The 19,329-nt window shown below is 49.9% G+C and overlaps 1 protein-coding gene across 1 annotated transcript; it reads left to right on the top strand.

Moving 5' to 3' along the window:
- The first annotated feature begins 1,110 nt into the window (after positions 1–1,110).
- On the top strand, positions 1,111–15,506 carry LOC144105423 (uncharacterized). Its single transcript, XM_077638539.1, has 3 exons — positions 1,111–1,387; positions 3,267–3,398; positions 14,751–15,506. Exons 1-3 carry the CDS (start codon positions 1,319–1,321, stop codon positions 15,255–15,257), a joined length of 708 nt encoding a protein of 235 aa, XP_077494665.1. The 5' UTR covers positions 1,111–1,318; the 3' UTR covers positions 15,258–15,506.
- The last annotated feature ends 3,823 nt before the right edge of the window (positions 15,507–19,329 follow it).

Below are 19,329 nucleotides of genomic sequence, written 5' to 3'. Positions count from 1 at the left end.
TCCAGAAGTGTGCTCGAGCAGCGTGATTGAGCAATATCGAATCTGCAAGACGACAGTCGTCAGCCCCATTTCTCTCTACAAGATATAGAGGGAAAACCATCTGCAATCCTCGGTTCGCATATGGATGGTGCGCAGGCAGAGTTGACGCTTCATCATCATCGTCATCAGGCGAGGTAAATTTTACCTGGATGAATTTTTCTATGCGGTGAATATTGCTTGAAGACATAAGCGACAAACTTATACGCCACCTGAATTATGCCCTGAAGCTACAGGATAGTTTTTATCTGGGGTAAACGAGTAAATAAGTGACTGCTGCTGGTGTCCGACTGAATATTCTTTGTCTGTCAGCGGGCTTAGACTGGCTCACGAAGAAGATGTTTACCAAGAAGAGGAGGCTCTTTCCGGTATCCAGCAATTAGCATTTCATCAACTGGGCTTGCCTCTGTCTTCCGCGGTTGTTCTTTCCATTGGCGCTTCTTTGCTTGGACGAAGCGACAGGAGTGTGCGCTCGGCTGTGCAAAATTTTCTTCAAGAAACGCAGCGACTCCCATTCTAATTTCTTTTTCCCGCCCTCAATCAGTACGACATTGCAACATTACAGGCATTGTGTACTATTATGCACATTAAGCAATTGTCCCGTCTTTGATCTCCAAGTTAACTGGACCCCTTTCCTTCCCTCTTCCAATCTCTCAGACTACATACTATTACCACTCCTTTTCCCGTCAAAACTTTCCTGTATCCAGTAATTAACCGCATGTGTCTTGGCCACTCCCCCGTAGTGGGTATGTGCCAGCAACGTCTGAGGCCTTCCTTCCTTCCTTCCTTCCTTCCTTCCTTCCTTCCTTCCTTCCTTCCTTCCTTCCTTCCTTCCTTCCTTCCTTCCTTCCTTCCTTCCTTCCTTCCTTCCTTCCTTCCTTCCTTCCTTCCTTCCTTCCTTCCTTCCTTCCTTCCTTCCTTCCTTCCTTCCTTCAATTAACCGCCTGTGTCTTTGCCACTCCCCCATAGTGGGTATGTGCCAGCAACGTCTGAGGCCTTCCTTCCTTCCTTCTCTTAACCTAAGCACACGAGCGTGAGAGGAAGAAGAAGAGGTGCTGGCGCTGCGAAGAAGCTCTAGCCATCCACTCCACGGTTTGAGATCCCCGGGACGCCTTCTGGCCGCCTTTCTGCACTCGGTCCGCACTGCATACGGGATCCATAAGCCGGGCAGGCAACCGCTGGGCACCGTCTGTATATCCGCCGGCTCTACCGACCACGCTACCGCCAGGGTCAGTGGAAGACTGGGCCTTCCAGACGGCACAAGTGAAGACCGCCGGGCAAAATGAAGAAGAGCAAGCCGGCGAGGGAAGCCAACAGAGGTGGCGATAAGAAGAAGCCAGGCTTCAAGCAAGTGGGTCGTGTGTTATCTCTTATCTTTCAATTTTTGAGGATAGGCAGAATACCTTTCCAGGGTGTTTGAATAGGCAGATTTCTGCACTGTCTTAAGAAAGATAAGAGCGTTGACAGTGAATGTCCTTTGTGACTCAGTACGTTTTGTGCGCTTTACTAACGATAATAATTTTGAGATGCACAACTTTAATGGCTTCGTAAAATGCCTGTAAGGTATACACCAAGAGAGTTATGGAATGGGACATATATAGCGCCACGGAAAGCTCTGTGCTGAGTATTGCATGAATGTCTTGGTCATTTTTTTTTCTGAGTGAACCTCGATAAGTTTCGTAGCCAAGAGCGCCAAAGGTCCAGAGTTTTCAAACCACCGCACATTAGTAGCTATAGCCGTTAAGCAAGGGAGGGGTTGCCCTAACGGCAGCCGACAGAAAATCTGCAGGGTATTCTTTCAGCAAAGCAGATGGAAAAGGAATTCCGGCAGCGCGTTTCATTGGCTGCGTGCCATGATGCGACCGCAATCAGCCAATGGGATCAAACTGCCCGCAAAGTTCCTTGCGCGCTATTTTGCCGGCTGCCGGCACAATAGTCCCATCTTAAACCGTAGTGCGATGTTAATGATTCTTCTACTTTGTAGCATAAAAACAGAACCTTTTCATGTGGACTCATTCTTTGGATTTTGAAGAAAAAATGAGCCCTGCCGATATCGCCAATGACATAACGGGCTTGGCGTAGTGACTGAAGAAATCCGGCTAAGCAACCTCACTTCTGGAGAGCTCCTAAGACGTTTGTAAACTCATAGCTGTGCCCTTTGGCCCTGCATCGGCCGCAGTAACGCCATAGCTCTTCGAGTCCAGAGGTTCAAAAACATTGGTGACAGATCATTAAGATTTTCTCACCATCCGGACCTTGTTCTTTTATGGCGGAGGCCTACTGGCGGAAGAATCTGTTTCAGCAGCGGGTGGGGAGTTATATGAGACGACATTATATGACTTGACCGCGCAGTTGGTTGACCACGTATCGCGCTAACAGATTATAACTGCGGGTAGGCCCCTCACTCAGATATCGCTGTGACTGTATGAAACTACTCAGCTGCTTCCCCCCTCTACATCTTAGTTCGGCGCAGTGGCTATGCCCGTGCAGTCGAGGTTTTCCTGAGTCAATGCCCTATACCTGCTTAGTTTGCGCACTTTGTTTTGAGTCGCTGAAATATTCACGAGATAGCGTTAAGGAGCTCCCGCTGCAGTAAACTCAGCGCCGGCATCGTTTACTTTGAGCAAAAAATTCACGAGAAATCCCTAGAGATGCAACCTATAGTCGGCAGGCGGGCCACCTAGGTCACGCGACCTTCTTGCGTCAACTCAAACTACCCATCGGATTGTGAGCAAACTGCCCACTGTGACAGATGGCAGTTAAATTACTGATCGGTCGCTCGGGAATTGTCACCTGATCGCACAAGGCGCACCGGTTGCATCACCTACATCCATCACCTACATCGCAGGGCAGTGACGAATAGCTTAACCGCTGCATCACTGCACCAGGAGTGGTATGAGGACTTTCAGTGGTCTGTGAATGTAAAATAGAGAGTCACCAATTCAATATATATGGGCACTAACCCATTAAGATACCGCGTCATGACCTTAAGGCGGAGCCTAAGTGTCCCCTCCAATTTGTTTTGTGAAGTATGGAGACCAACAGCAACATAGCGAATGAGAGCCGTGGAATCTACCTTCATTGAGAACAAACATTGGTTCGAGTCATCGTCGTCCTCTCTTTAAAGAATTCAAGGCGGTTGACAGCCCTTCGGAGTCCTCCGCTAGCGGTGTCTCGGCTGTCCAGGAACAGCTTAGGGACGAAACATTTCATGCTCTTGGGTTTTGCAGATCACAGCAGACGTCGAAGGGCTCTTAGGCGAAGACCACGATGCACCGAAGCCTAAGAACCTCTTCGACGGTGGAGCCACGACGGCGGTGCTGACGAAACATCGACCTTCCATACTCGATGTCAGGAAAAAGGTGAGCCTCTTGTGAAGACAGTACAGCTGCTCATTGAAGTGCGGCTCTGAATCACTTGTCGAAATAGCGCACCACTGTCCGCTGCTCAGAGAGCATGAAACAGCGCATGCGTATACCGCGTGCAACTACGTCGTAAGATGAATGCTCATATCTCATAAAGGAACCAGTAAGTTCAAAGATGGTTCTTTACGTTTCTTCGGAGGGGAACAGGACCTCTCCAAACGTGAATTCGACGATGTTGAAGGAGCAGACGATGATTGATGCCGGATGATGGAGACAAAGAGAGAATATATTTACAGGATGTACAAGGGCAAACTGCGTTACAATTTGAGTCACACACAGTCAAACTGCAACTTAAAAGAAAAGATTTCACACAGAAACTCGAAAAGACCTTACTCGTCGACCCGAGGTTAGGGTCTAGGTACGTAGATTTACGTGCCACTGCACGGAGCCTCTAGCTCAACTAGACAAGACTACCCTCCAATGATTTTACATGCAATTTTAAAGCTTTTGCAAACAAAGAAGTTAGGGCGGTCATACTTCGAGGCCCGCCCTAAGCTTCGATAATCAGTGGAGGTAGCCACAGTACCTGAAGGTTGGGCCCAACTTAGAGCCCAGGGCTTGGCTAAAAAGAAAAAAGCACGTACAAAAACATTCCGAAAACCCTCTCCCCGTGGGGAGTTCTCGGCCTTAGTGCTTGATGCTTTCCCTTTCTCTGCCGCACCCGCGCGTCGCCTCTCAAAGGATGAAGCGTTTTTTTTAGCTAATTGGCGGGACCACTGATCCACTGGCTCGCCGCAGGAATGTCAGGCGGTGGATAACCGCGACACTTTGGTGCCATCGAGAATGCCAAAAAAAGAAGAAAAAAGGGGCCCATCGCGGAATGCGAGGTGGTCCGCATACTGCCGCAGTGGGAATGCTGCCTAAGACCAAGCGGCACCACATGCTCGTTGTGTGCGCCTCGCATGCTTTCTCGGCGCGCTTAACAAAGCCGTCACAGCGGTGCTGTCAAGCAGCCAGTGCCTCCTGCGCCTTTGCCACTGCATGGGGGGGGGGGGGGGGGGGGTGCACGTGGGTAGGGGGGAGCTTCACTGAGAGCTTTCCACGTAGACCAGAGGCCCGCAGTGACCGCAAGCTAAGGGAATAAAAAAAATGTACGCGTTGGTGAAGCGAGGCCTTACAGAAACTGAAACGTATTTTTACAGCAAAGAAACAATAAAGCTAGTATGCGCAGGGAACTACACGACAAACGTGGTGAGCTGAAATTTTACGCTGTATACAAGCCTGATATATATTTTGCGAGCGTTCTGTTCTGTGTGACCCCTGGTTTGTTGTTTCCTGTAAAATTATAGCTGCTCTGCCTGCCCGCTTTGAGGTACCAGCTGGGCTAAAATTTAGAATTTCTGACAAAATTTAAGGGGCCTTTATATATATATATATATATATATATATATATATATATATATATATATATATATATATAGTGTACATCGGTAAAGAAACAAAAATGTGGTATAATCAGCACCGCTGTGACAGAACCCAGTCGTTGAAACCGGTAAAGAGAATGCCGGGTAAGTTTCCACACATGATTACAACACATCACTTGTTCAGGACGAGGGATACTGGCTCTTTGAAGAACAGAAGTGAACCAGCAGAAACAACTAGTTTACGCAAAACTAAAGCCGAATAAATTTTAATGGCAAGCCTGTGATTAAAAATAATGAAGTAATGAAACATCATAAATATAAAACGTGGTCATCACACAAGGCATCAGTGGAGGGTATCTGCAACTACAGGTCAGCAGCAAGAAATCCTCTGCAATTATGCGGGATTTGCGGTCAAGTGCGACTTGAACAAGTTTACTTCCGCGAGAATTAAAAAAAACAGTGTGTGAAGTCTTTGCGCGTGAGGGGGCAACACAAAACAAAACAAAACAAAACGAGGTTCACTGTTAGCCTCAGTCCAGTAGCCAACGCTTGGACAAAGGGACTTGTCTTCTTCTATAGTTGGATACAGTTCAAGAACTCGGGAAGCAGCGAATGCTTCTCAAAGGAGGCCCTCCAGCCAACTGACATCGACCGGTTCTTATGACGTCAGAGTTTCAATGCAACACAGGCTGGACAGGAAAGGGAAGGAAACCATCCCTTGCTTCCGTACCATGGGGAGTGGTTCGTTGTTCGAACTAGGGCTGTCTTTTTCCTTTCCTGCCTAGCCTCGGCTGCAGTGCCATAAGAAAATTGTCCGCGAGTATTGCGTGAAAGGTGACTGGCAAGTGTCTCTGTGATATGGGATTAACGGCGACGTCATGATAATCGGTGGACGCCACTGGTTGTAGAGCCTCCTTTGGCTAGCTGACTGAGGCTCCCCCTGGAGAAAAAAAAGACGAACTGCGCAACAAGAACACGGACGAAAGGGAGGCAGACACACACTAACGCAGTGTGTGTCTGCCTCCCTTTCGTCCGTGTTCTTGTTGCGCAGTTCGTCTTTTTTGCATTATGATCAACCAACTAGCCCGACAAGTCTTGTTGCTCCCCCTGGAGCCTTGTTCATTAGGTTCTGGAAGTTAGCGCTCGTCCGAACCCTCGACCTCCGAATATCGCGTCCGGTGCTCTTACCAACTGAGCTACGGTGATGGCTGTCCAATCTGCTGCTTTCGTGGGTTATTATGTTTTGCGTGTAAGCGAATTTTGAGAGTGTTCACCAGCGCCACCCTCTTACGTAGCGGCGGACGTAGCACATCCTGTAATACCGCGAGTGTGACGCGGAACGTCATCTAACGGCGAGGGCGGGAACTGTGCGAGAACCCTCCTATGCTACCTATGACATGAAGACTGCCAGAACCGCGACCTTCGTTAAGCTATTAGCAGACAAGGCAAATGAAATGAGGGGCTCGTTTGACAAACATATAAAGGAAGCCAACTGTGATGACCCCCATAATGCGCAGGTCCACACGGGACGGAGAGGCAAAGAGACACCGTATGGCTCAGTTTAAACAAACAGGTATATTCAATAATTACACATGATTAAGATTATACATCAGAGGCTGGGGCGTCCGAGCTTACGTGCCGACGACTTCATGGGGGCGATGGAGTGGCTCCGGAGTTGGGCTCGAGCGGTTGCTGGCAGAAGCTGCACGCTGACGGGCTTCGGCGCTGAAGGCCCTCTTGGCAAACGATGTCGTCCTGAGCGTGCTTGCAGTAGAATTTCAATAGTCGTCCGTTTCTTCGAGGATGGTTCACAAACCCTTCCTCTAGTGTCGTTCGGCTTGGAAGATGAACAGGAGGCGAGCTTGTAGATGATGACAGCAGAGCATAATTTTACAACAGAACAAACTTTGCACTTCTTTACTCATCGACCGGGCAGGTTAGTGCCTAAGTAGCATCACATTACATGCTAAGCATGGAGCCCCAGCTCAGACTGGACTGCATCCGTTTACATGTGCTTTTAAGCACTTGATTAACAAAGGACTAAGGGCGGTCATTTCCAGTGGCCCGCCCAAAGCATCAATTCTCCAATCCAAAATAACATGCGAGATGGGGACCACCCCTTTGGGTTGGGCTTAGCCTCGAACCCAGAGTCTGTTAACAATACAAACTAAATAAACAACAAAAACGCCACCACTCTCTCTCAAGTGAGAGTATACACAGGCTCTCTCTTCGGAGCTAATTCACTAGCGCCTGTCTTTCCACATTCTTGGCGAGTACTGCCTGTCCGCCATGACAGGTGTCCGTCGCGGCCCTTCTGGGAAGCTGTGGGTGCCTTCCCGGCGATAGCCCACGACAAAGGGGGGGGGGGGAGGGAAAGAATGTCGTCTTCGCGGTATCGCATAGCGTCGGCTGTGGTACGGCGCGCTCTGGCCCGCTGACAGCTCCCTTGTCCTGGAATGTAACCGGAAATTGGGGAGGATAAAGCCTGTTTCCCCGGGGCGGCGGCGGGTCCGGTTTTTCTGGTCGTCACTCAAAGAGCATGGCTGGGTAATTGATGATGCCGCTGTCACGGGTCTCCGTCTACGCCGCGCCGTCGAACGTGGATCCTCGTAGCACACACGGAATGTCGCACTCGCTCACCCTCCAGAAGAATGTTCTCCGAACATTTGAGTCCACGCAGCTCCCCTTGTCTTTCTGAATCGCCTCGCACAGTGCGTCCGACAAAACACTTTTCGCTGCACTCAACACCACTGCACAACACCATATGCCTCCGCTGTCAATACTGGCGTCTCCAGGGGCAGCACTGATCTTCTTTTACAGATAAACATGAAACTCAGCACCCAAGCCTCTCTTTTCTAGTCCAAACTGGACGAAATAAATTTACCACAGTTATAAAGGAGCTCCCACTTCTAGCACGATCACGGCACAGACAAAAATATAGATAACGAAAGGAAGTAGGGCAGGTTCTGCATGCGCTCCGCATGCTCTCCTGTGCAGGTGTTACTTAATGACAGAAAGGTTTAACTACCAACTCCGATAACTTAACACATAAGCACATAGCAATGTTATGAGCTGCGGCATTACACAATTCTAACCAGTTCACAACTCCGCTCTGTTTACGCCATTAGTCCGACTTAGGTTTCCGATTTCGCAGCGGATATCGGCCTTCATGAGTCATACTAAGTAAGTCTGTGCCCCTTTGTCTGCTTTGGGACTCGCGAGGGCTCGTGGCAGGAGCCTCTCCTGGCGTTATCTGCGCGGCAACCTCGCGCGCTTCTTCTTCTAGCAATGCATGAAGTAAATCCGGTGGCATTCCGGCCGTCACCTCGGGCGCCTGCCGAACAAATGCAGGAGAGGGCGTTTCTTGCGAACTATCTGCGCGCTCCGCTTCACTTCTGTCCCCATCAAAATCCGCGCTTTCCCTTTCCTCATTTCGTGAATACTGAACCGGTGCCGACTTGAGGCGATTTGCGTGTATCCTTATCAAACGCCGGTTCACGTCTCGCACTCTGAAGTTTACCGGAGAAAGCTTCTCGACAACCTCGCACGGTCCTCTCCACTTCGTCTGGAACTTACGAGCTAGCCCAATCTGCCTTTGGCAGTTTTCAATGTACACGCTGTCCCCCACATCAAACGGCGCGTCTCTAGCACTGCGATCGTGCACCTCCTTCCTGCGCTTCGCCGCTTTCTTTAAGGACTCCTTTGCGATGTCCCTCGCCACTTGCAAGCGCGATTCTAGCTCAACCTTATAGTCGTCCAGTGAAGCGTATGGGACACGACGGGGGCCCTCTGGCACTTCACTAGGCTGGTCCGGGTCTCGGCCGTAGAGAAGAAAGAATGGCGATTCGCCCGTGCTCTCGTGTGCTGCGGAATTGTAGGCAAACATTGCATACGGGAGCCACAAGTCCCAGTCCCGCTGGTCGCGCGAAACAAAATGCGACAGGAACCCGGCCACGGTTTGGTTCAGTCGCTCCACCGCGCCGTTGCAAGCCGGATGGTACGGTGTTGTCTGCTTCTTAGCGATCTTAAGCAGCTCGCAAACTCTCCTCATTAGCTGCGACACGAAGTTCGTTCCCCGATCTGTCAAGAGTTGCCTCGGGGGTCCATGTCGGAGCACGATCTGTTCGACAAATGCTCTTGCAACCGTGTCTGCCTTCTGATCTGGGAGTGCTACCGCTTCCGCGTATTTTGAAAGGTGGTCGACAAATACTAAAATGTACTTGTTTCCGGAAGTGGTCGTGGGCAATGGGCCCATTATGTCCATACCTGTCCGCTCGAAGGGAGCCGAAACCTCAGGGAACGGCTGAATTGGAGCTGGTCTTCGTCCCTTGGGTGTTTTTCTTTCGAGACAGGAATGACACTTCGCACAGTAGTCTCTAACATCCTGTCGCATGCCACTCCAAAAGTACAAACGCTCTACACGCCTGCGTGTCTTCGCTACGCCAAAATGACCGGCGCATGGCGCATCGTGAAACGCGCGAAGAACCCTTTCTGTCCACGACCGAGGTATGACGACTCTCTCCCAAGCGGTTTTCTCTGGTCTCCCTTTCCTGGTTGGCCTCGTGCGTCGACACAGGGTGCCGTCTTTGTCAATGAAATAACCTAGCTGTTCGGGATGAGACGGTGCGCCCTCTAAGCTTTCGATTATTCGCTTCAGGTCAGGATCTTTGCACTGCTCTGTGCGTAATTCGGCGGGGTCGACTACGGGGACAAACTCTTCTATAGCTGCCACGGCAGCTGTGCGGCTGAGTGCATCAGCATTCAGATGTGTCTTTCCTGACTTGTGCTCAACTTCAAAGCAGTATTCCTGCAGGTGTAGATTCCATCTAGCGAGTCGCGAGCTAGGGTCCCTGACACTCATCACCCATTTCAGAGGATGGCAGTCTGTGACTAGCTTGAATTTGCGGCCGTAAAGGTAGCATCTGAAGTGCTTTACTGCCCAGACAACGGCGAGGCACTCCCTTTCCGTAGCTCCGTACTTTTGCTCTGTGGGGCTCAACTGTCGGCTAGCAAAAGCAACGGGATGTTCTTTGCCCTCGATAACCTGAGATAGCACGGCACCAACTGCGAACTTTGACGCATCTGTGGCCATAACGAAGGGCAAACTAAAATCCGGGTGGCGTAACAGCGGTGCACTCATTAGCTTCCTTTTCAGGGCCCCAAAAGCATTCTCCGCGTTTTCGTCCCAACGAAAGGCGACATTTTTGGCTGTTAAGGCGGTGAGCGGCTTAGCGAGCTTGGCGAACTCCTCTATGTGCCTTCGGTAGTAACCGATCAGGCCGAGAAACTGCCGGACCTGGCGGACGCTAGTCGGGGATGGAAAATCCGAGACACACCTTAGTTTCTCAGGGTCCGGTCGCACGCCGTCAGCTGAAACAACGTGCCCGAGGTATTTCACCTCGTTTTTGAGGAATTGGCACTTAGAGGGCTTCAGTTTGAGACCCGCTGCTCTTAGTCGCACCAAAACCTGCTCAATATCGCGCAAATGGTTATCAAAACTGCCACTGTATATGATAATGTCATCCATATACACGAAGCACAGCCTCCCCAGAAGACCTGCCAGGATAACATCAGCGGTTCTCTGCCAGACAGCAGGGCTGTAGCAAAATGGTGGTTTGAGCTAGTTGGTACATGTTCACAATTTCACCAGCGCTGCGACTAGGAACAAGAACAGAGAAGGAAGCGCTTGTCCTTGTCTTCCTTCTCTGTTCTTGTTCCTAGTCGCAGCGCTGGTGAAATTGTGAACAGCAGGGCTGTTGGCCAGACCCATCGGCATTCTTTTCCATTCATAGTGCCCTGAGGGCGTGTTGAATGCCGTTTTCTCGGCATCTGCCGGATCCATTGCTATCTGCCAGAATCCCGCCGCCATGTCCACTACCGTGAAGTACCTGGCAGAGCCCAGCTGAGAAAGCGTCTCCTGTATATTGGGGATGGGGTATGGATCGATGCGAGTTACGGCATTTAGTTTGCGGTAGTCCACTACCAATCGATACGAGCCATCTGGCTTTTCCACCAATAGTGCTGGTGCTCCCCAGGGTGACTTTGAGTGTTCGACAATGCCGCGATCAATCAGGTCCTGCACCTGCCGCTCCATCTCCTCACGTTGGGAGTAAGGAATCCTGTACGCACGCTGGTAAACGGGCGATGAAGTGCCGGTTTCTATCCTGTGCTTTATAACGCCACAGCAGCCCAAATCCAGGTTGGACGCGGCGAATACCTCCGAGTAGTCGTTCAGCAAACCAGCCAGAGCCTCCCTCTCCCTGGATTTTACGTGAGAAAGATCGAACGACACCTTTGGAGCAGCCGAAGGACTAGCATGCTCTACAGTTGCGAGTACCGTATCGGTGGGCTCACGTTGCTCTATCGCAGAGGTGAAGAAAGCCAATGTTTTGTTCTTGGGAAGGCTCAGTGGCTGCTGGCTACAGTTAACCACCCGTAGGGGCACTCTGTGGGCGTCATTAACTGTCACGAGGCACGCGGCTGCCTTCAGGCCATTGCTGAGAGAGTCGACCGGCTCAAGCACTCCCACGGCGCCGCTCTCTACATCTGAAGGCACAAACGCGTACAAAATGTGCTCCGACCAAGGAAGGACGACCGCCTCCTCGACCAGCCGGACGGCAACCCGCGAATATACCTTCTCCAATGATCCCACTGTTTGACGGGTGTCAATATCGGTAATGCGAATCTCAGCCCCTCCCCTGTTCAAAAACGGAACTTTTGAGCCGCCCGCATTAACCTCTTCCTCAGAGAATGAGACTACTACCTTCCCTTTTCTCAAAAAATCCTGCCCTAATATACCTGACACTCCGTTTGGCAGAGACACCGTGTCCGGGCATACGTAGCAGGGGTGCTCCAATGCAATTCCGCCGAGAGAGAAGTGTAACCGGTAGAGTCCACTTATGCCAAGAGGATCCCCCGTTATGCCTACAAATTTGGTTGCCATACCACCAGACGCTTCCAACACCTCGCGGTCCCCCTTCCTTCGAAGCGTGTTAAAACTGCTCTCCTTAAGCAATGTCACCTTTGACCCCGTATCTATCAACAATTCCATACAACAACCATTTAACTTGCAACGCACAACAGGGCATGCCTCGTCGGCCACACAGACTACCACCACCTCATCATCTACTGCTCCCTCCCCACGCTCCTCAGGCTGGGGAGGACTAACTAGTTTTTTGACTCGGTATCTGGAGCCCCGCTGTAGGCTTGCTTAGGGCGTGTCTCGCCTGCTTCTCTTTGTGGCTCCCCACGGCGCACGTTTTGGCAGAACCTGGCGATGTGTCCGCGACCCTGGCAAGCGAAGCATACGATTTCTTCAAAATCTCGCATACCGTGCCTGTAGCTTTGTGGCGGTCTCCGGTTTCCAGCGAATGGGCGCTGTTGAGCGCGCGCTTCAACCTGGCATTCTACCTGCTGAGATAGCAGCTGTTCTAAGCGATCTAACCGCTCTGTCAAGAGAGCAACCTCAGGGTTGAGCACCGCTCTCTCTATGACGCGTACTCTCGCTGCGGCTGTCGTTAACGCCTCATTTTGTTCCTCATCCAATGCGGCCTCCACGGCTTGGTCGAAATTGCTCGGCTTGCGCGAGAGCACGAACCGGCGCACGGGGTCTTGCAGACCAGCCACGAACAAAGCGGTCATTTCCTCTTTAAGTATATCCTCCGCGTATTTCTTCTTAAGCTGGTCTCCTTCCTCCTCCCTGCTTAACGTATCGCGCGCTAAGCGCTGAAGCCGCGACGCAAACGTTCGCACGTCCTCCCCTACCATCGGTCCGGCGTCACGGAACCTCTGTACTCGCACGTGACGTGGTTTAGTGTCAAAATGCTCAAACGCGAGCTTCTTAAATTCCGCAAATGATTTTGTGGATTTTACTTTTTCGTCTCGCCATGCAAAATCATGAGCAGCTCCTGCCATCTTACACCTCGCCATTCCCAGCATTTGAGCATCGGACCATCCCCCCATTTTCCCAATCTCTTCTAGCATGGAAAAGAAATCGCAGATTGGAACCCCTGTCTTATCTCCCGTAAACGTCGGAATGACGCTTCCTAATGCCAGCATGCTTGCTCCGAGCGACGGCTGTGGAGTGGGAGCTCCCTCAGATAGTCATTTTTTTTAAGCCCTCCAGTGCCTCAAGCCTCTCAAATGGGGGTAAAAGTCCCACAATCAGTCCCGTGATTCCCTTTTGATTACAATTTTGAAGTCATGAATGTCACAGCATTCAGAGGACATTTGCTTTTGAGACCCCACTTCTGACACCAGTGTGATGACCCCCATAATGCGCAGGTCCACACGGGACGGAGAGGCAAAGAGACACCGTATGGCTCAGTTTAAACAAACAGGTATATTCAATAATTACACATGATTAAGATTATACATCAGAGGCTGGGGCGTCCGAGCTTACGTGCCGACGACTTCATGGGGGCGATGGAGTGGCTCCGGAGTTGGGCTCGAGCGGTTGCTGGCAGAAGCTGCACGCTGACGGGCTTCGGCGCTGAAGGCCCTCTTGGCAAACGATGTCGTCCTGAGCGTGCTTGCAGTAGAATTTCAATAGTCGTCCGTTTCTTCGAGGATGGTTCACAAACCCTTCCTCTAGTGTCGTTCGGCTTGGAAGATGAACAGGAGGCGAGCTTGTAGATGATGACAGCAGAGCATAATTTTACAACAGAACAAACTTTGCACTTCTTTACTCATCGACCGGGCAGGTTAGTGCCTAAGTAGCATCACATTACATGCTAAGCATGGAGCCCCAGCTCAGACTGGACTGCATCCGTTTACATGTGCTTTTAAGCACTTGATTAACAAAGGACTAAGGGCGGTCATTTCCAGTGGCCCGCCCAAAGCATCAATTCTCCAATCCAAAATAACATGCGAGATGGGGACCACCCCTTTGGGTTGGGCTTAGCCTCGAACCCAGAGTCTGTTAACAATACAAACTAAATAAACAACAAAAACGCCACCACTCTCTCTCAAGTGAGAGTATACACAGGCTCTCTCTTCGGAGCTAATTCACTAGCGCCTGTCTTTCCACATTCTTGGCGAGTACTGCCTGTCCGCCATGACAGGTGTCCGTCGCGGCCCTTCTGGGAAGCTGTGGGTGCCTTCCCGGCGATAGCCCACGACAAAGGGGGGGGGGGGGGAGGGAAAGAATGTCGTCTTCGCGGTATCGCATAGCGTCGGCTGTGGTACGGCGCGCTCTGGCCCGCTGACAGCTCCCTTGTCCTGGAATGTAACCGGAAATTGGGGAGGATAAAGCCTGTTTCCCCGGGGCGGCGGCGGGTCCGGTTTTTCTGGTCGTCACTCAAAGAGCATGGCTGGGTAATTGATGATGCCGCTGTCACGGGTCTCCGTCTACGCCGCGCCGTCGAACGTGGATCCTCGTAGCACACACGGAATGTCGCACAACCAAGGTGCATAGAAGAATATATATATATATATATATATATATATATATATATATATATATATATATATATATATATATATATATATATATATATATATATATATATATATATATATATAAGAGAGAGAGAGAGAGAGAAGTACGGACAACAGACAGACGGAGGGACGGATCGATAGATGAATAGATGGACACATAGGTAGATAGATAAGGGAGTAATTACTAATTGGCATCCACCCAAGCGCAGTCATACGGCTGGCTACAAAGAAAAGCTATACAGCTTCCACGTGAACTTCATAGTTAAAGAAAAATTTCTCCTGGTCCGGGGTTGAAACCCGGGGCCACCTCTTTACCGGAGCAGTCGCTCTACAGACTGAGCTAACCGGGACGATTAGCATATGGTAGGGCGAGAGCGAACTGATCAATAACAAAGTAGGAACAGTGCTATTCCAATTTGGACTTGACCCTCTCGACGATGGTGGGCTTATGATGTTTTCCCGCCCTTTTGCGTGCTCTACTTTCCAGGCCAAGAAAGCGCCTGCCAAACCCAAAAAACACGCCGCCGCTGAGATCGACAAGCAATCACAAAATGCTTCCAAGCTGGCTGTTCACGCTTCCCCGGGACCTACGTCCGCCACCGCTGTCAAAGGTGGCGGAGCGATGGACGGCAAGAAGGCGGCCGCAGACGACGCGCAACGCAGACGGTCGGGCGCGGAGGGCGGCGTCCGCGACAAGACCGGCGAGATGTCCGCCCCCCACACGGCCATGCACAGTTCGGTAGCGCCCGGAAGCGGCCAGAGCGCCATCGCCGTTTCCAGCGGGGGAACTTCACGAGTCTTCTACATCTGCGCCGCGGTCGTTGTCTTGGCTATGGTCGTGCTCGCTGGGACCCTGGTGGCGCTGCTGTCGAAGAAATACATCAAGAAACCCGTGACTGCCACCTCGTCCCTCAAAGCGGATGCAGAGGCGCAGGCGCTCAGAGCATCGTCCTCACCGTCCTCCATGTCGTCGTTTGGGGAGGAGTATGGCTGAATAGCAGCAAGGTCCCTTGATACTCCCCCAAACCGATCAAAAGATCCCCCAAACTGATCAAAAGACCCCGGCAGTATGTCTTCATGTGAAGAGTCTACCAGTATAGATTAGAATCCCGAATGCTTAAGGTTTTCTCTTTACAGTGCGAACTGATGATCGACCGAACAATTTTTTTTTGTGCAGGGTAGAGGTGTGGGAAGGAACACCAACAGTCTGTGGTATTTCAGCAGCATTTATGCTTGCACAACAACGGACGCTTTCGTGTGCCACGCCGGTGAAGACACACAAATCCATGTACGGATTTTGTGGATCGCATTTCTAGGGTTATGGTGCAAGTGTCTGTACTAACTATAGATGCTAATGAACTGTCTTAAGTACAAGTCAAATGAATTGGTATTGAAATGAGAAATCGCTTCTTATATTGGTTTGTTGGTTTATGGGGAAAGGAAATGGCGCAGTATCTGTCTCTCATATCGGCGGACACCTGAACCGCGCCGTAAGGGAAGGAATAAAGGAGGGAGTGAAAGAAGAAAGGAAGAAAGAGGTGCCATAGTGGAGGGCTCCGGAATAATTTCGACCGCCTTAATACCATCTAGCGTTTTTCTTTTGGCTTGCTTCGTTTTGAGACACGCCTTATATATTTCCAGCAGTGACTCTACTCGAGCGGCTGTTAGGTCTTGCGTCTGAGATAACAGATACGTCTCGCCAGTTACAAACGCCTTTCCCAGCATTCCACTTCCACCTATAGTATTGCGCCATCTGGTATCACGATCTTGATTTTTCTTTTCCAGCTCCGACTTATCTGAGCGCATTGAAAGTAATAGTAGTATTCGTCTTTAAGTTGAACGCATTCTCGCGGCGAGTGTTGAAAGTTGTCCGTACGTTTTGTTACAAACTGAGGTATGACGTGAGCTGCTGAAACTGCTGCCGTCAATACCACGCCCTACCCTGATGCCCGTGCTTAAAAAAAACAAAATGGGGAATCTGAAGGCGCTGCCTCATCAATCTTATCATGGCAAGGAGGGAACTGGTTTTTATTCACACCGGCTAAATTTTACAGTTTCAACAATCTGAGGTGGTTGTATATAATGAACAAACCTGGGCAAATGAAAGCAGTAACTGGCACAGCTCGGGAAAGCGTTGATGTCTCATTGCAGCGCGGCATCTAATTACTTTTTTCCGGTGCCTTCAAGTCTCAGTCCATGTATCTCCGCGCTCTCGTAGCTTGCAGAAGTAGTTGATGCTTTTAATAGCATTGTTCATATCGCTATATGACCGCCAGTATACCTTTCTCAACACAGACATGCTCAATGATGTCCGCAAAAAAAAAATTGAGAAAGTGTGAAAAAAGTACTCAAAGCTCTATCGCGAAGCCTTGTAGCCGTCGTATGGAGTTGCAACTAATAATGCTTTCATAGGCAGTAGCTCTTTTCTTCTGAGTATCCGGAAGACAGCGCTTCAGATTTCATATTCATGGTTGTTTCTGAAATCTTTTAACGTTTGCGTATGCGCGATTTGTTGCGCACTGATGGGTCTTTTTTTATTTCATTCAGTTGCAAGTCTGTCCTGCCCTCGGTTTTTCTACAAGCTGAGACTAAGGGGCCAATCACTAGCATGCTTTAGTTCGTCTGCTTCCGAGGCCTCCCAGTCTACACTGTTAACCTTCAGTTCTACGTTGTGCTTTTATGTGTTCTCATTCCCTTCGGAGTAATGTGCAGCTCGCGCAAGCCTCATCGCCGTTGTGACGTGCAGAGCGCGATACTTCAGCTGTCACTGTCCCAAGGAATCAACAATCAGTACTGTTAATATGCCGACAGTTGTAGAGCTCAGGCCGCCAACGGGCTGACCACCCGCGAGACTTTGCATTTCTTGCATTATTTGTCTCATGTGAGCATTGATGCCGCCGAGGTGGCTGGGTGGTTATGGCGCTTGGCTGCTGGCCCGAAAGACGCGGGTTCGATCCCGGCCGCGCCGGTCGAATTTCGAGAGAGGCGAAATTCTAGAGGCACGTGTACTGTGCAATGCCAGTGCACGTTAAAAAGAACCCCAGGTGGTTGAAATTTCAGGACCCCTTCGCTACGGCGTCCCCCATAGCCTGAGTCGCTTTGGGAAGTTAAGCCACCCTAAACCATGCCAGCATCTATGTTTCATGTATAGATTCTGACATTCCTGGTCTGAATTTTGTGTTTCTATTTTGGATTGTTTATTTCCACCTTTAGGAGAGCAGTATTTAGTATAAGTTACTAAGCTAGCACATGCAGTTATAACGAACGCTCGCTTATTACGAACGAGGGCGGTGCTGCCATCAAAACATGTATTAGGGCAATGGCACTGGGTTTCGGATATAACGAACAATCGTTGCCGCACAACTCCTGTCCTCGGCGGACAACACACAGGACAGGTTTAATTTGACGGATACAGGAGAGGCCTTTGTTCTTGTTGAAAATGTTTATCGACCATAATTTATGAACACCGTGGTTGGAGCCCGTATTTCAGGCTTCCATTGGTCGAAGCTGCGGCGGCGGCCCTGTTTACGAGCCATTTCTGGCGCTCGGGGCCTGCGTTGTCTCCTGCAGTGGGTTCAGTTAGGCTGCTGCTGCTGCTGTTGTTGTTATCCTCATACTATGGCACATGCCCACATAGGGGGCTCCGCCGCGGTGGCTCAGTGGTTAGGGCGCTCGACTACTGATCCGGAGTTCCCGGGTTCGAACCCGACCGCGGCGGCTGCGTTTTTATGGAGGAAAAACGCTAAGGCGCCCGTGTGCTGTGCGATGTCAGTGCACGTTAAAGATCCCCAGGTGGTCGAAATTATTCCGGAGCCCTCCACTACGGCACCTATTCTTCCTTTCTTCTTTCACTCCTTCTTTTATCCCTTCCCTTACGGCGCGGTTCAGGTGTCCAAAGATATATGAGACAGATACTGCGCCATTTCCTTTCCCCAAAAAACCAATTATTATTATTATTATTATTATTATTATTATTATTATTATTATTATTATTATTATTATGCCCACATAGGGGGATTGGACAAGAATTGGCGGGCACTGAGAGTTTTTCAGGTAAATATTTCCTGGACGAAAATAAAATGAATGGCAAGGAAGGAAGAAGTAAACAAAAAGGAACAACGAAATGAAACGGGAAATGCATAACGCACACAGGAGATCGAGACTGATGTTTATAGCCGAGTAGTTAAATGATAATGATAAAAATAATATTGAAAAATTAAAAAAAAAATTAACAAGGTAGCCGACTTGATTCCATTAAAAAAAATTTGGACGGCGGTAAAAACAGACTTGTGGCTGTACCCATGTATGGTGGCTCCAAACGACAATATGAATGGGCTGCTCAAACAAAGGCCAAGCTGTTGTAGTGGTTTCTCTAAAAGTAAAAGCCGTCTTCTCATCATGGTGTATTGGCGACAAAACAACAAAAAATGGTCTATGGTTTCGTGCTCACCCCAGAATACACAGACGCGATTAAGCGCCAGCCCACACCTGTGCCAATAAAAATTTAAGGGTGGGATCCGGCATCGGACCCTTGATAGATATACCTCAACCTGCCGTGAATGGCATGATTGCCTGCTCCTACTGATGATGGCGATTTTAGGAATACATATTTTACCTTCTCCTCCCCGTGCTATATTTATGTAAAAAATATGCATTTATCAAGTTGCCACAATTTTACAGCGCGCACAAATTCTCCAGCCCATCCTAGCTGTCTATTCTTCCTGATCGACCACGCGCTAATACAAAGCTACCATCAATGCATTTAATGTGGCATAGACAGTTACCATTGCAACGAAGCATTGGAAAAGAAGACGACGAGGAATAGCAGTCTGAAGCGTGAGAACGTGCAGTGAAGAAGCAGTTACGCAATGGCCGCTCCATCAGAGCTCCCTGCCGCTTCTGCATCTGACCATGGTATGTACTTAAAAACCAAGGATGTCGTGTACAGGAGCTGCCCTATCTCCGGTGAGGGCTTGGGCAGCTGAATAGTAACGCAAACGTTGCTCTCTCAGAGGTGACGCAAGAGACCGAGGTGCCTACGGCATCAACCAATGCGCCTGAGGATG

This window comes from Amblyomma americanum, chromosome 9 (assembly GCF_052857255.1).
Source record: "Amblyomma americanum isolate KBUSLIRL-KWMA chromosome 9, ASM5285725v1, whole genome shotgun sequence".
Lineage (NCBI taxonomy): Eukaryota > Metazoa > Arthropoda > Arachnida > Ixodida > Ixodidae > Amblyomma > Amblyomma americanum.
This window is presented reverse-complemented; position numbering and strand designations above follow the sequence as displayed.